This window comes from Phaethon lepturus, unplaced genomic scaffold (assembly GCF_000687285.1).
Source record: "Phaethon lepturus isolate BGI_N335 unplaced genomic scaffold, ASM68728v1 scaffold8418, whole genome shotgun sequence".
NCBI lineage: Eukaryota > Metazoa > Chordata > Aves > Phaethontiformes > Phaethontidae > Phaethon > Phaethon lepturus.
The window spans coordinates 20794-36814 of NW_010556933.1; the positions used below are offsets into that span (position 1 = coordinate 20794).

Below are 16021 nucleotides of genomic sequence, written 5' to 3' on the forward strand. Positions count from 1 at the left end.
TAGGAAACTTGACTAGCAAACATAAAAGATTTATTTTCCAAGTCAAAAATTTGTTATAGATGAAGCTGATATTTCCAGACTCCAGTAGACACACAGTAGAAACTGTCTGTCTTTTCTGATGATTTTCCTTTAAGCACCATGCAAGACACTTTTCTCCCCTTTCAAAAAAATCCATAATGTTTGTAAAGCAATTTCCACTGGAAGATCTTAAATCGGTTTAAAGAAAACTTAATGCTCAAGATCCCTTCACACTGGGCCCTGCCTTGTCCCATCTGTTTGCCAGCTGGAGAACTCAACAGCCATTTCCTTTCAGCCAGCTGACCCAGAATAGAAATTGAAAGTATTTGTTATAAATGAAGCTGAAATTTCCAGACTCCAGTAGACACTCAGTAGAAACTTGTCTGTCTTTTCTGATGATTTTCCTCTAAGCACCATGCAAGACACTTTTCTCCCCTTTCAAAAAAATCCATAATGTTTATAAAGCAATCTCCACTTTATAAAGATCTTAAATCGGTTTAAAGAAAACTTAATGCTCAAGATCCCTTCACACTGGGCCCTGCCTTGTCCCATCTGTTTGCCAGCTGGAGAACTCAACAGCCATTTCCTTTCAGCCAGCTGACCCAGAATAGAAATTGAAAGTAAGTTAAAGAAATGGAGTCACAAAGTGACACTTCTGCCAGAAAAAAAACCCTAAAATCTGGGGAGACGCTTCCTGAAGTGAATGCAAAGCAATTGCGATATATTTCAGTGTTATTTCAATTCGACTTGCAGACTAACGCCTCTGCTTTTGTTGCTGCTAACATGGATGCATCCAGCCGCTACGCTCGATGTACCATACCACACAGTCACACAATCGAATAAAATACCACTTTATTGTGCCCAGCTTCTGTTTAACAACTATAGTACTGAAGGCTTCCTCAAAGCAAAATGATACAGGGCAGAAAATGGTATAAGGGGGAAAAATGGCATGAGAGAATGGCAGGGACAAAATGAAGGGGAAAAAAAACCGCATGGAGTTATAAAGGCCAATAGTAGGAGAAATGGTGACTAAATGGTGCCTTTCTACATGTGCAGGACTCCGCATCATGCCTTTCTCTTCCAAACACCATTTTGAGGTAGGGCTGTGCTCTTGTGTATTGTCATCAGAGCACATAAAGAGCAAAAATATTTGTTGATGGGATGTGACCTTCCAGGTGGGAGAAACAGGGCAGCATTCACGCTGTACAGATGGGAGTTTGACCCCTCGCAATGCAAGGCCAAGCAGCTCCTTTCCTCCCCAGCCCCTCTAAAAACCCAGACGGAGGATGCAGGCAAGACTGGCCAGGACACCCAGAGCTATCATAGAGTAGCTGGTTTTCACACTGCTGGCACCGCTGATGTTGCACAACGAAGTCTCGCAGCAGCTGGTAGCGACGCCGGCTATGCCGATATTCAGGTCAATTGTTGGGCAAAATGCTGAACATTTCTTGGTAATACGCTGGTTACGGTCATTGCCTGAAGTGGGAGAGAGAGAAAATAGGAAGAAAAGTCATGTTTTTTTATCTGGGATATCTTTTACAGACTTCAATGATTGACTGGATCCAGTGGGGAATACATTGTTCTGCATTTAATGCTGTCAGTTTTCCCTTGGGCTTCGTCGCGCTACATCATTATTTGTATATATGTGACCTATGGAGACAATCTCCAGGCCTCACGACTCCTCTGCTGTTTTCAGGGCCATCTGAGTGCAACCTAGGGCAAGAATTTGGGAATATAATGCATTTGTACAGTGCAAGATTGCAGGACATCATCGTCACCGTGCCTTGGGATTGCTCCTTCCACAGCACCTGGCCCTTTCCAATTCCACCACCTCATGAGCATACATTTGAGCTTGGAGATGAGGCAAGGGGTTTGTGCAGAGAAATCCTCTCTCCTCCCGTATCTCCCTTTCCTGAGTGAGTTTAATCAGCAGTGCAGTATTGCTATGATATATTGCAACAGAGACGGGTTATGCTGAGTTCCCACCTGCTGCAAGACTTGCTCTCTGTGTGCTATGACCCTCATTAATTCCTCCACCACACCTTACGGTGGGAGGAGGCTTCTGCAGTCAGCATAACCTGAACCCCATCTTATCATCAGAGCCTTAGAAAAGCTTCACACTTACCGAGTCCCGTGGTAGAATAGGTTGTGAGACAGTACTTCTCATGGTCAGAGCACGTGGTTGTACTGAGACAATGTATATTGGAAGATGCGTCTTTGCATGTGAAACATGTCAAGGAGAAAGCTGCAGAAGAAGCACACAACACCCATCAGTCACCTCTAGAAATATCCATAGGAGCACAAAACTGATGGTGCTGGTCCAGATGGAGGATCTCCCAAGCCCGGTGGCCACAGGCAGACACCTTCCTGGATGTATGAAACCTGGCCCTTAGTGACTCTCCAGGACCCAAATTACTTTAAGCTGAGATTCCTGACACTGATGTGGTTTGTTCATTTAGTAACCCTCAAGGGATCTTCCTTCTGGATACTTACTTGAATTCATTTAAACATCTGGCATCTGAAGTGTGCTTTGGGAAAGAGCTCCCCAGCCTACCACCACTTGCAGCATGAAGCTCTTGTGGTTTCTTTCCATCCTGGCTCCCCCAAGCCCCAGATGCTGGCCACTAGTTCTTGTATGGAAAAAGGCCTGATAACATGTATGAAACCTGTATGGAAACAGGCTGATTCCTGTCAACACTCATCCTCTTCAAATCATCTGAAGAGTCCTGGCCTACACATCCTTTCTCAGACCACACACGCCAACAGTGAAGTATTTCAGAAATCTTTTCAAACACAAAGAGGGAGAGATACACCTGAGGGTAACCGCCCTGGCCGTACCAGGCATTATTTTTTTGCTGCATGCCCCTACAACGTATCTCAAATTAGGGACAAGTGACCTAGATCTGCATCTCAGTGTTTGCTGATGATGGATGCTTGCCTTTGGGTTGTTCATTTCCAGAGCTCTCCTGTGCTGGGCAATCCTGTCCCTGTAGAAGACGGGGCTCAGCAAACCACCCCCTTGGCTGCAGCAGACTCCTCTTTACAGCCATCCATGGGCGACGACTGCCTAACACTACAAAACTTGTACATCTGAAACACTGTGCATCAGCAGAGCGCTGTGCTAATATGAATGAATGAAAACCGCTTGCACTCAAGTAAGCAAAAGCAGTCATTCACAGCAAAGAGATCCTTGGGGAAGGTTTCTTTGCATGATAAGAGGGATTTCCTACTCATCTGTTTATCTGGAGCAAACACTCCTGCAGTAATGTCACCCACCAGGGATTAGGCTCATTCTTCTCATTTTCAGGCTATCCCTATCTATGGCCAGTTAATACCCATCTTATTTTTGTACCAGCACTGTCCTTTGCCTTCCTTGCTCTTCGTCTCCCTTGCTCTTCTTCTCCTTTGCCCAAGATTCTTTGTCATTATTAGTGCCTTTGCCAGCAGTGTCCCAACCTCATTGTTGCCCTTGTTTGACCTTAGGCAAGCTCATCTGGCCCAAACAGGCTCTCTGCTCCCTGTCGTCCTACTAGCCCAGACCTGGCCCCACCTCTGACCATGACACCAGGTGACCAAGGTCACTGTATTTCATAGAAAGCCACAAAAATGCCTTTTGGGGCCCTATTCATCCTTCTCTGTCTCTGTGGAAACTGCCTTCTCTCCCCACTCTGGCTAACAGCCCCTTTGCCCTTTCCATGGCCACCCAGCACTGACCATCATTTTCCTCTTGTGGTCTGTCGTCCTCACAGATCCTACTCTCCCTCTGTTGTCTCTCACTGAAGAGCGGCTAGCAGAGGCCACAGAAGCCAGGCAACTGGGCTTGCAGTGTCTCAGATCTCATCTCCTTCTGTTCCCATGCTCAACACCAAAAGCCTCAGACCTGGCACCCAGCTCCCTCTGACTTGATATCAACTGCTGCAATTTGCTTCCTACCTTGGTCATGGTCATTTCCACCTCCAGTCTCTCTTGGCTGTCCTGCCTGGCTCTTGCATTCAGTATCTTCCTGACACTGCAGGCTACCTTATAATTTTTTTCAAGTCTGGGACCCGCCGTTAGACTATCTGCACTCAGAGGGATTCTCTTTTCTTGTGCAAACCCCACACGGGCACGTTTCTGCTCCACCCCACTGGGAACCGTCCTCTCCTCCCATAATAACCGTACACTAGAGCAGAGTCCCCAAACTGGGTTTTCCAGATGTGTAACCCATTTTATTCCTTAATTAATGCAACTTCTTTAATCAAGACCATTCCAAGAAAAAGCTCCTGAATCTCTGCAGGAAACAGTGGAGCTTGTTACACGCCCAAGTCCTGTTTGATCCCAACCTCCCAAAGCTGCTAATTTAAGAGAACCAGTTGTCCTGGGACCCTTCTAGCTAGGGGAGGGGGCAAGCACCTTCAGGGTTGATTTTGCCAACATCTCTCTGTGCTCAGGAGGTTTCTTTCTCACTCACATTTACGACAGAGGACTCTGGAGGCACATGGGCTCCTAACCTGGTAGCTCGGTTAAGACCCTGAAGTCAGGTAGGACAATCTTGATCCTCTGTCCTGGTAAGAACAACAATTGCTCATGCTGCTGAAAAACACTTCTCATTTTATGGCATCTGTTGAGATATCTGCTGTAACAAGGGCTGAGTAAGGGAGGGAACAATATTTCTTTAGAAATGTGCCCCGCTCAGGCTGCCTTTGGAGGTCTCCTGTCTGCACCCAGCAAGCCCTCTGCTGTAGCTGATCAAGAATGTTCCTCAAGGAAGGTTTTCATGTGAATAATTCGAGCCATCCAGATAAACAACTTACACGTGTAAAGCATTAGCAAGTGCCAAGTGCTGGTGGATGCAGGATGTACACCGTTAAAATCAGTCAGGTTCAGGATTAACTGGAACAGCAACCAGCCTTCTGGCTAGATTGCACAGCGAAGCGGTGCTGCGTTTGTGTTAATTTTCACCGACTCCTTTGGTAAGTCTGCTGTCTCATTACATGATCTTTTTAAAAAATGTGATTACAGTTGATAAGCTGCAGGAAAGGGTCCTTTTATTGCCCTCAACTTTCTCAACCCCGTTGAGCACAGTGATTTAGCACATGCCAAGTTTAAAGCCTGTGAAGTCCCACAGTAAGAACATTTACAGGCTCAAATTAAGTATGAGTCTAATTGCTCTGCTAGACCAGGACCAGAATGGCCAGTAATTTGCAGGTAAAGCCCTACGGCAGAGCCTGAGGAAGATTCGGTTTGCAATAAGGCAAAAGCCCCCCCGAGCTGAGGAAGGCAACTATTCCCCTGGAATAGTCAGAGGGATGTTCAGGGCTGCACCCTCTGTTCCTTGCCTGACCCACAGCACACCCCTGTGCAAATGAGGCATCTTCCAGAGGCACAGGCAGCAGTCCTTGCCAGGCAGAGTTAAAGTGCAGGTTCCCAGTGCATCCTTCCCCCCCAAAAAACAGCCAAAAAATCAGAATGAGGATGGGACTCTGCATCTCCATCCCAGACCTGGCAAAGGTGCACCTCAAAGCAACAAGCTGTAAGAAAGAGATGGGAGCCAGTATTGCATCTTGTTGTGGCATGACCACCTCTACCAATTCAGGTAACGATGGTTCATAATTGCAACCAATAAACAAGCAAGTGAAAAAAAAAAACCAAGCTGTCGTTAGTTATATGTCTAACTTGCAGCTTTATTGCCACTTCTCACCACGCTGTCTACACTGAGCCACTCCAAGGGCTGGGCTGGGACTACACGAGTCAGGTGAGGGGGGTATCTCATCCCCCACTTCAACTCTTCACCATCCTTCCAACTTCTGGGGGGGATGCGTCCCCTGGCTTCTTATCCCGAGGACTGGAATATTCTCTAGAGCCTAAAGACCTTCCAGCTTTACCATTCCTGCTGCAAAATCCCCCTGTCATCCTGCAGCGTCCAAGACATGCCCCAGTTCTGGGGGTCTTGCTGCACAAAGCAATCCTTGGAGACTCACCGCTCTCAGTGCACAGGGCTGTGACGAGCACGACAAGAAGAGAAGTCTTCATCCTTTATAGGTCTCGCAGTCTCCAAAACAAGCAGGACTCACCCAGGGCAGGTTTTATACTGCTGCAGTGTTTGCTTTGATGCTAGGGTAATAACTATAGGGTTGCTGTGTCAGATGGTGGATAATTGAGAGTAACATGTCAGCGCTTGTATGTCAAAGTATGCTTTGTTGGAAATCCAAACAGGCTCTCCCCCCTCTTCTTCATTTCCTAGTTGTTTCGCAATTCAGCGTGTTCGTCTGGTGTTAAGTATGCAACAGTTTCTAATTCTGGATAAGTGGAGGAAAAGCAAAACACAAAAACAAAACAGTGTCCACGTGAGAAGAGGAATGTTTTCTTTTCCAGACCAGCTTCGGTTTCAGAGCAGGCTACATCCTTAAAGATCCTGCCCTTGTGCACTGTTTTAGTACATATGGAAGTTGATTAAATTTGAAATTGAAATTGGGATTGGAACTTCTACAAGATGTCTCTCAGGATTGTCAATACAGCTAGATCAGAAGAGCAGTATCCTTCCACTGCATTTCATAGGGGACCAGACATCATCTTCTGTGGGCCTTTTTAAGACAGCATTTCAAAAGCATAAATGTTTCTGTTCTAAAATTGGATATTTTATATGAGGTCAAATGTTCTCTTAGAAAATAAATTCCACTGGGCAATGAAAATGACCACTTAAATTAAAAACCAGAAATAACACCTACCTACATTGAACAAGCTGTGATTTTTTTCACAGAATTACAAAAAATAAATGTCAGGAAGAGAAAAAACAAACCAGTTAAAGCACGAAGAACGAAGGATTGCCTGATCAAAGATCTCAGCTCATTAAGTCTTCAGAAAAAAGAAATTAGAGCCAGCCAAAATTATGTGAAATGCCAAATAAGAGTACTCCACTGGATTTCCATACGATGCTCTTTATTCCTCCTTTTTTATCATGTTTCATCCTGTCTCCCCGTATAAAATCAGAATCTTTCCCATCTTCTTCTGACTGCTGTTGCTTTTTCCTCCCACCGTTGTCTTTCTGCCGTCTAGTTGTGGGGAAGGAGGCACAGTCTCCGAAACAGTCAACTTGGATCCCTTTCACATGACACTCAGAGCTGCACAAGCAACCTGCGTGCCCCAAGCCTCTGCCAGTGACTCTGCCCCTTGCTGCTCTCCATCTGCTTTATTTCCCTTTTTTCTTAGTCTCAAAGTTGCTCAGATTTCCATCTCCCATTAAATATTTGGGCTTTGAATGTGACCCACCTACAGTCATTATCTCACCAAAAAGGCATGCCCAGTTCTTGAGGTGATGTAACTCTTTCCAACACCTCTAAATTGGACGTATAAATATTGTTAATATGGAGACCTGCGTGACTAAGGTGAGGAAATTTTTGCTTTCTCAATAGGTAGAGCATGAAACTCAGTTGGAACAAAGGTGGCAATTAACCAAAAAAGCTCAAAGGAGAGGCGTTGTTTGGCTTCATAAGGCCAATGCCTTTATAAGGCACCAGGCAGGAGGAAAACAGAAGCTGGTACCCTCCATGCCAGGCAGTGCAACCCTCATTTCCTTGTGAAATATTTTATTTTCCCCAGTCCAGAAGAGATTTCATAATTGGTAAATCAACTTTTATTGCTGACTATTTGAGGTAATAGCAGAAAAGGGGGCTCTAGTCACAAGGCAATGCCATTCTGCAGCCCACGTTCAGATTTATTCCAGCCAACAGCATCCATTAACAGGTACAGAAATAGCAGCTCAGCCAGGCACTTCTTTTTTTTTCCCTCCCTTGTAGTCTCATCCAAGCGAAAACTAAAATATCTCTTGTCTCCTGCAAGCTGCCGAGATTTTGAGATGGCAAGGCTCTATTTCTTAAAGGAGTTATTGCAGGAATTATGGTAGTCGAGATTTTCCATTAGATGGTCCTGCACTCTTCCAACTGGTCCCACATGTCACTGATATTAATGTTGTCTTCAACCCTCACCAGTGCCAAGTAAGATAGATTGAAAAAAACTCCTGGGGGCAGAAAGGACATGGATGATTAGGACACCAGAGCAACCAAGGCAAAAGAGAAGATAATATCACAGTTTGCAAGTATTTGGAAGCTATGAAATTCAAGAAGATTTTGGAAAGAGTAACAGGGGATTTAACTGGGGGTGGAGCATGGGGTTGAAAGACCTATTTCCCTTGACGTGGTTGCTGAATGGAGAAGGAAGGAGAATGTTTTGCTCATCTGGCTCTAAACCTGATTGAAATTGTCATACAAGAAGGGCAAATGATTTCTTTATTTTGGTGAAAACATGTAGTTTTCACGAAACAAAATCTGAAATGTAAAAGTAACTGGGAAATTCAGATGTTTTTACTAAATGTGGATTTTCAAGTTGGCCAAAAGCTTTGAGACTCCTTTCAGAGATTATTGTGATTAACATGTAGGAAAACTGATAGGAAAAGTGATTAAAAAGACGTGCAAAAAACCAAGTTTCTGTTGGTCCCTCAACACAGAAATGCTACACCACTACCATTCTTCAGTTAGCCCATCTTGTATTTAAATAAATGCCAGAAATTAAATCTTTATAGGATGACTAAACAACATGACCCATCTTCACAGCCTGTGGCCAGGGCTGCGGTTTCTCCCCATTGCGCAGAAGCTCATACCCTTTGCAGCCTGCCTTAAGGGCTGGTGGAGCAGGACTCCCCTCAAATCCAGCTGGGCTGCAAACATGAGGGCTTTTTTCTGGGTGCCATTTCTATACAAGCCTTCCCAAAATGCAGCACTGCACTTGTAAGCTGCTCAGCTGGGATTCACGCACTCTCCAGCTCCAAAAGTGCATGTATTTTGCCCATCTTCACAGAATCACCGAATCACTAAGGTTGGAAAAGAACTTCAAGATCATCAAGTCCAACCATTAACCCAACGCCACCATGCCCCCTAAACCATGTCCCGAAATCTTAGCTACTTCTTAGCTGTAGCTCCACTCCTCCAGGAGTGAGCGGGTGACCTCCAACCCATTTCCTCCATCCCCAAGACTGGAAATGCAGCAGCGACAGAAGAAAGGGAAGGAGCAGAGACCCTCCCACCAAATCGGACATGCATTGCCTCTACCAGGCTCTTTCTGCCCCTTTCCCCTGTCCTGCAGGGAAGTCATAAGCAATCACTCAGACAGAAGCGTCTTCTCCAAGCAGGCATGGAGGTCCCCTTTCCATGAGGACAGGTTCCAGCAGCACTATCCTCATCTTGAACATCTCCAGGATCTTGGTGTGGTCCCTTTGTCTATTTTAAAAGCGGAAACCATCCACCCTGCAGAGGTCACACGAGGACTTTGCAGCACAGCCGGGAGCACAACCAATACCTGGCAAACCCCCAGTCCTGTGTGTTATCAGCAACAAAACAGTTCTCGCTGTTCCTTCCAATGGGAACATCACAAACATCTTTGACCTTTCCAGACTGACAACTTTATATACATTTTATATAAATAAATCACTGACACCAGTGATTTATTATCACTGAGTGGTCAGGCAGAACATCTGGCTTTATGGAGTGTCTGTCTTGAGCTGCCGGATGCAACCAAGTCAATTGAGAAAGGCAACCAGAAGACTCCCAGGTGCTAAAAAGAGGAATTCAAGGTAACGTAGAGATTCAGACTACAGTTCTTTCTGGCAGAGCTGTTTTTTCAGGCTGATCTTAGTGTGGGTATAGCAAACACACTCTAGAATAACATAAACCTTTATTTGGTCTGACAATTGTTACACACATGCTATCAAAAGAGCTTTCCCAGGGAAAATTAGTACAAAACAACAAATGATACAGGGGAAAAAATAGGAGCTACGCTGCCGTGCCATTCTGTGAATGGGATCTGAAGCGTTGTCATGTGAAAAACAGGGTGGCATACACCCTGTTGGAGACACTTGACAGGCGTGCTGGTTTCTCAGTTGGGGAATACCTTGTAGGTTCTTGTATTGTCTCATCTTCTCCCACCCCTCATCATAATCCCGCCCTGATGACACAGATCAAACTGGCCACAATTCCCAGGAACATCACAGCATAGCTGATTTTTACACTGTTGGCACCACTGAAATTGCACAGGGAGGTACTACAGCATTTGGTGGAATAAGCCGCCACACCAAAGTTCACGTTCGTCTCAGGGCAGTCTACAGAACATTTCTTGGTGATGCGGTGTCCCATGTCCTTGCCTGGATGAAGAATAGACAAGAAAGGAGAGCTGTAATTTAAGATTCTTCTGCAAGAGATGACCAGAGGACGATAGGAGGAGGTATATTGCACTATGCTTAATTTGCAATGCAGCAATAACAGCTATCAGGAGATTTGATGAGTGCTGGGTAAGTATCCACGCAACCTGGATCTAATGCATGACACTAGAAAGTCCTTGATAGAAACCCAATGCTTCCCCTAGGACAGCAAAAAATCACTGCCAATGCATTTTCAGTTTCTAAAACCACGTTACTTACATGCAGCCCCTTTCCATCCTCCATCACAAAGCATGTGTGTAAGGCTCCCAGATCAAGCAACGGGGTCTGCTCATGAAAATCTGTGTGCTTCAACCAGCCCTGCCACAAAGTGGTGAAGAACATATCACAGGCGGTGGATCACAGGGCACCGCTGAGGAATTTACACACATTGTCTTGTGATCCATAAACCTCAGTGATCTGTTCTTTCCAACAAGACCAGCTATTGTCCAAAAAAAACCATTGCCCATCACTTTCTCTGGAGGGGTAAAAAAAAAAAAAAAAGCCTTGAGGTGTTGCTGTTACTCACCAAACCCAGCAGTGCTGTATGTGGTTGTACAGTATTTCTCATGGTCTTCACACTTGTAGGTTTTAAGACAGTTCCAGTTGGAGTGCTCATTGTCGCACGTGTAGCAAAACAGCGAGGAAGCTGGAAAAAGCACACATGACACATATTAGTGGTTTCCAGCAATGGCCTCCTGGGAAGAAAGTGTCAAAAGCCATGTCCTTTCTTGGAAAATACAAGGTGAAAAGTATGTTACGAATAAGTTTTCATGACAAGTGAAATACGAAGTTGGTTTTGATTAATGAAGCTGAAAAAAGCAAACAAACAGAACAAAACAAGTTTTCTTTCTTTACTTGAGGTTTTCAGCGATTAAACCTGAAAAGACATTTTTTCAGCCTGAGCAGCACTCTCAGGTGACTTTCTTTCTCCCCTGGGTCTGCACTGCTCTGGTTGACAGCCAACCTGCAAAAGCAGAGCTTACAACCTGCTCAGAGGGGTCTCGTATAGCTCTGGCAAAGAGAGGATGAACTGGCACTGTTCTCAGGTGAGAGCTTAGGTTTTTTCGTATTTTCGGTCTGCATCTGCAAAATACCATACAGACATGAATTAATTAAAGCCTATGACACCCCTGTGAGCTAAATTACTGAGCACAGAGCCACATTAAAGGGAGTTCCCTGGGAGAGGTTGCTCAGGACAATAGAGAGATTATTTCTACCAGTGCCTGGAACAACATGTTCTCAGCGATATTATAAGCAGGGCTGAGCCAGATGTATTACAAAGGCAGAAGGAGGTAAGATATGTATTTCTGAGGAAAATGAAGTAAATTGAGTCAAATTTCCAGACTGGCCATGCTAGAAGCATAGGCACGTGCCACCTCGTTCCCTGGAGGTCAATTCACAACTGTTGAAAACTGTTTCCCTCTTGTTCAGGGTCCCATGAAATGCTCCTTATTCCTGAGCAGGGGTCACAGAGACAGTTAAGCTGCTCTTGGGACAGCCTGCTCCATTGTCACCAGTGGTGGAGAGCTCTTGGTTGAAGGTGACCAAATTGCAAACCAGGGAGGCTCCTCCGTTAGGCTGAAATTTCCCTGGTTCAGTTCCTCCTGGCTCTCTCAACCCAGGAAAGCTCTTTGTTGTCTGCACAGAAGAGCCCCTTTCAATTGAATTTGAACCTGTTTTTAACAAAGAAACTCCTCCCAGGGACTCTCCAAAGCCCAGCTGCTGTCGATTCAAATTCATCTCTGAAGCTAAACCTACCTATGAGGTTTGGTTAGACATCTCTAGAAGCAGTTTTAAGAGAATTAAAAGCTATTTCAGGCCCTAACTACTCCAGGTAGGAGAAGAAAGGCTTCCCCTCTGTCATGTGGGGAGCTCAGGTGCCTTGGGTACAGCTCTGGAGACAGCTCTGGGTGCAAGACCAACTGTCTCGCTCTGAAACCTACCCAGATGCTCTTTCCTAGTGCCAGGTGTTGCGAGCGCAGGTGTTCTCCATAACAGCAGATAAAATCATCCTTGCTGCTTCTTGGTTTTAACGTCTCTTTAACTGACTGTTCAGCACTCACTATTTCTCCACCACTTGGGTATGTTAAGCCTTTCACCTCTCCTCTGGAGGTTCCCCAACCCAAGCTGTGGGCTGCTGTCCTGTTTGAAGACCATGCCAAGCAATCCCGGACACGCTGCCTAGCAAGCAGCGTTGCATTTTACGGACCCTACAGCTCGCTCTCACCTGCTTTTCTGCCAAATCTCACAAAGTTGTTCAAACCACTTCCTGCTGCAGATGGGGCCGAGACCCCAGCGTGTGCGCGGAAGCAACTGAAATACACTCCTGCTCATTGACTGATGCGAGGAAAATCCCTCCCAGTAAGGAAACAGTAATAGCTTAAACCCTTATAGCTGTTATAAAGCCTTGCCTGCATCTGGCCTCCACCCTCCATTAGCTCTAGTTTTGCAAATGCAGCCAGAAATAGCCTTAACGGTGCAAAAAGGCTTGCAGTACTCCTCAGGGTTTCAATACATGCACAGAGCCAATGTTTCTCAACCGGGTATTTCTACACAATAATCCTGTTACATCTGCACCTCTTTTTGAAAGAGGACAAGCACCGAGCATTGTGGATCCCATTATAAACACACTCACTCCCAGACACTTTAAAAAGCTCTTCAAACCTATGAGCAAAGAGCTCCGAGGCTTTCAAATATCTGTTAGCAACCTAGTTTCTTAATTGTAATGTTGTTGTGGGAAATAAAGTGAAACGCTGTCAGAAGATACGGTGTCAAGACCAGCCCTGTTATCTTTATCAACAGCTCCTGAGGTTTCATTCAGGCACAAAAATAAAACCAAAGGCAGAACTGTGAGCCCAGCTTAATTCCTGTTAGCATTTTTCAGTTCACATGTCTATCTTCAGATGTGAGTGGTCAGAGCTTGATACTTGAGGATGTCAGAAACCAGAGTGGTGAGCTCATCGTCTTTGGGTTATGGACACCTCGGCAGAACTCACCCAGAAGCTAAGACGGAACCACAGTAAATATTGCTTGACGCAGCTGACACCAAAGAAAAACTGCGCTACCAAGACCTCACCAATTGCGACAAAACCAGTCAAACCTTCTTCTCTCTGCATTATCTCTAATTTCTCTTCTGGCATTTTCATCCTCTCCATCTGGCTCTCCCAGCCTCCAAAGTCCCTTACCTTGCTCGGCACACAGGACTGCTGCCAGCAGGGCAATCAGAAAAGCCTTCATGGTCGTTGTGCCCTCAGAGCCTGAACAATATGGGATGGTGCGCCACGGTAAGGTTTTATACTGGGACCGCGTTTACTCTGACTTCCTTTGATTACAGTAATTTGAGGTTTGGGGAGTGACAGCGCGTAACATGTGATCAGTGATGGGTGTGTTTGTGCGTAGGAACCTATTACGAGGCTCCAGGTAGCAATTTCTTTCACATCTTATTCAGATCCTATCTTTTTTTCCAAGGCCTACTCCTGTTGACCATGTCTGCATTGCTAATTTGAGGAACAGTTTATCTGATTCCAACATGGGAGTCTCTTCTTACTCTGTTGGGCTGAACCACAAAACCTGGAGCAAAGCAGAGGCAGCTGCACCAGTCTGGGGTGGCTCATCGCTTGCAAGATAGCAGCCGTCACCTGGCATCCTCCACCTTTTCTCGCTGCCATGGTATGAGAGCTTTATATCTGTGGGAAGTGGGAGAGGAGACAAGAAAGAAAATTTGCACTGGATTGTCCACAGCCATTCAGTATTTCACTTGTACTAAGGGATCATAGGATCATAGAATGGTTTGGGTTGGAAGGGACCTTTCAAGGCCATCTAGTCCAACCCACTGCCATGAGCAGGGACCTCTTCAACCAGAGCAGGGTGATCAGAGCCCTGTCCAATCTCACCTGGGATGTTCCCAGGGATGGGGCATTGACCACCTCTCTGGGCAGCCTGGGCCAGGGGTTCACCACCCTTATTGTCAAAAATTTCTTCTTTCTAACTAGTCTAAATCTGCCCTCTTTTAGCTTAAAACCATTACCTCTTGTCCTAGCACAAAAGGTCCTGCTAAATGTCTGTCTCCACCTTTCTCCCCAGCCCCTCTCAGCCCTGGCAGCTGCAGGAAGGTCTCCCCGGAGCCTTCTCTGCTCCAGGCTGAGCCCCCCCAGCTCTCCCAGCCTGTCCTCCCAGCAGAGCTGTTCCAGCCCTCGGAGCGTTGCTGGGGCCTCCTCTGGCCCCGCTCCAGCAGGTCCGTGTCTCTCCTGTGCCGAGGGCTCCAGAGCTGGACGCAGCCCTGCAGGGGGGTCTCCCCAGAGCGGGGCAGAGGGGCAGAACCCCCTCCCTCGCCCCGCTGAACACGCGGCTTTGGGTGCAGCCCGGGACACCTGGGCAGCCTTTGGGCTGCAAGCGCACATTGCCGGCTCATGTCCAGCTTTTCACCCCCAGGACCCCCAAGTCCTTCTCCATGGGGCTGTTCTCCATCTCTTCATCCCCAGCCTGTGCTGATACCCGCGGCCCAGCCTGTGCTGATACCGGCGGTTGCCCCAACCCAGGTGTAGGACCCTGCACATGGTCTTGTTGAACCTCATGAGGTTCACACTGGCACACTTCTCAAACTTGTCCAGGTCCCTCTGGATAGCTTTAAGCAAAAAACCAGCTTGTATCATTCCTGCAATGACTGTGTGACTGGTGACTGTCACTCAGAATCTCCCACGGTCCAGGCAGGAATGTGGTCTGGTGCTTTCGTTTTATTCTGCTTCTCTGTCCTCCAGAAGCATCCAGGGTTTCCACGCGACAATGTTTGTTGCCACTGTAGACCAACTCTGGACTCTGTCAGGTTTTTCCAGTCCCTCATGACCTTTCCAGTCCTTCTGGGTTCCCTCCTTCTGCTCCCACAACTACTTCATCACCTCTTGCCAAATGACTCAGGATGCAGCAGAGGCACAAAGTGCATGGAAACACCTGCAGGAGTTAAACTATGAATGGGAGCAAAAATGACTGAGAAAAAAACCAAGTCCCAGTCAAGAAGACACCTCAGCAGACAGGACCCTTGGTCTTTAGAGAGAGAAATGACCAAGGGGAGTTCAGAGTCAAGGTTTGCAAGGTCACAAATGGTGTGGAAACAGAAAAAAGAACATCCCGTTGCTCTTTGTTTTCCCCAAATTACTCCCCAAGGAGTTGGTTCATAGGCTCTTCCTCTGATCACCTGTCTGCAAGATCCTGGGCAGATGGCCCCACGCCCAACCTCTATGATGAGTCTTTTGCTTCCAGACATTCTTCCTTTGCCCAGTTCCTCCTTTTCTACAGCAGCTTCAGCCCCCAACACTTTCTGTCTCTGCCTGTGCCCAGGGTGGAAGGGATGAGCATCCAGTTTTCAAAGTATTCCACTCTGTTCTCCGGATTTGCCCTGACCTTGAGCATGAATCTTTAATTTTCTCCTCTTTTAGCAAGGATGTGGAAGACCCACGGGACAGCTAATGTAACAACGATGCTTCAGAAATAATCTGTGAAAAAGCCATACGCTCTGAACAAGACTTCATATAAATACATGCATGAACGACATCAGGCAGGAAACATGATCTGCTAGAGCATAGTAGGAAATAGTAGGTATTAGTCTACACGTTTGTTTAACGCATAATAGCCAGGGTTCTCTCAGCCAGCTGGAGAAACAGAAAATAAAACTTCCTTCCCTTACATCCACATCAAAAATCCAGAATTGAAACTGAATTATCACACCAAATTCAGCTCATATGGGAGCCAACCGAGCAGAAAAATGCAGCTCCTCAGCAG

General features: G+C 46.2%; 2 protein-coding genes across 2 annotated transcripts; both read right to left on the bottom strand.

The window, feature by feature from the left end:
- Positions 1–1285: 1285 nt before the first annotated feature.
- On the bottom strand, positions 1286–6165 carry LOC104625074 (lymphocyte antigen 6E-like). Its single transcript, XM_010292610.1, has 3 exons — positions 5979–6165; positions 2144–2263; positions 1286–1494 (listed from the first exon to the last, which is right to left on the bottom strand). The coding sequence occupies exons 1-3, from the start codon at positions 6028–6030 to the stop codon at positions 1286–1288; spliced, it is 381 nt and encodes a 126-aa protein (XP_010290912.1). The 5' UTR covers positions 6031–6165.
- Positions 6166–9980: 3815 nt separating this feature from the next.
- Positions 9981–13506, bottom strand: LOC104625075 (lymphocyte antigen 6E-like). Its single transcript, XM_010292611.1, has 3 exons — positions 13432–13506; positions 10773–10892; positions 9981–10189 (listed from the first exon to the last, which is right to left on the bottom strand). The coding sequence occupies exons 1-3, from the start codon at positions 13481–13483 to the stop codon at positions 9981–9983; spliced, it is 381 nt and encodes a 126-aa protein (XP_010290913.1). The 5' UTR covers positions 13484–13506.
- Between the last annotated feature and the right edge of the window lie 2515 nt (positions 13507–16021).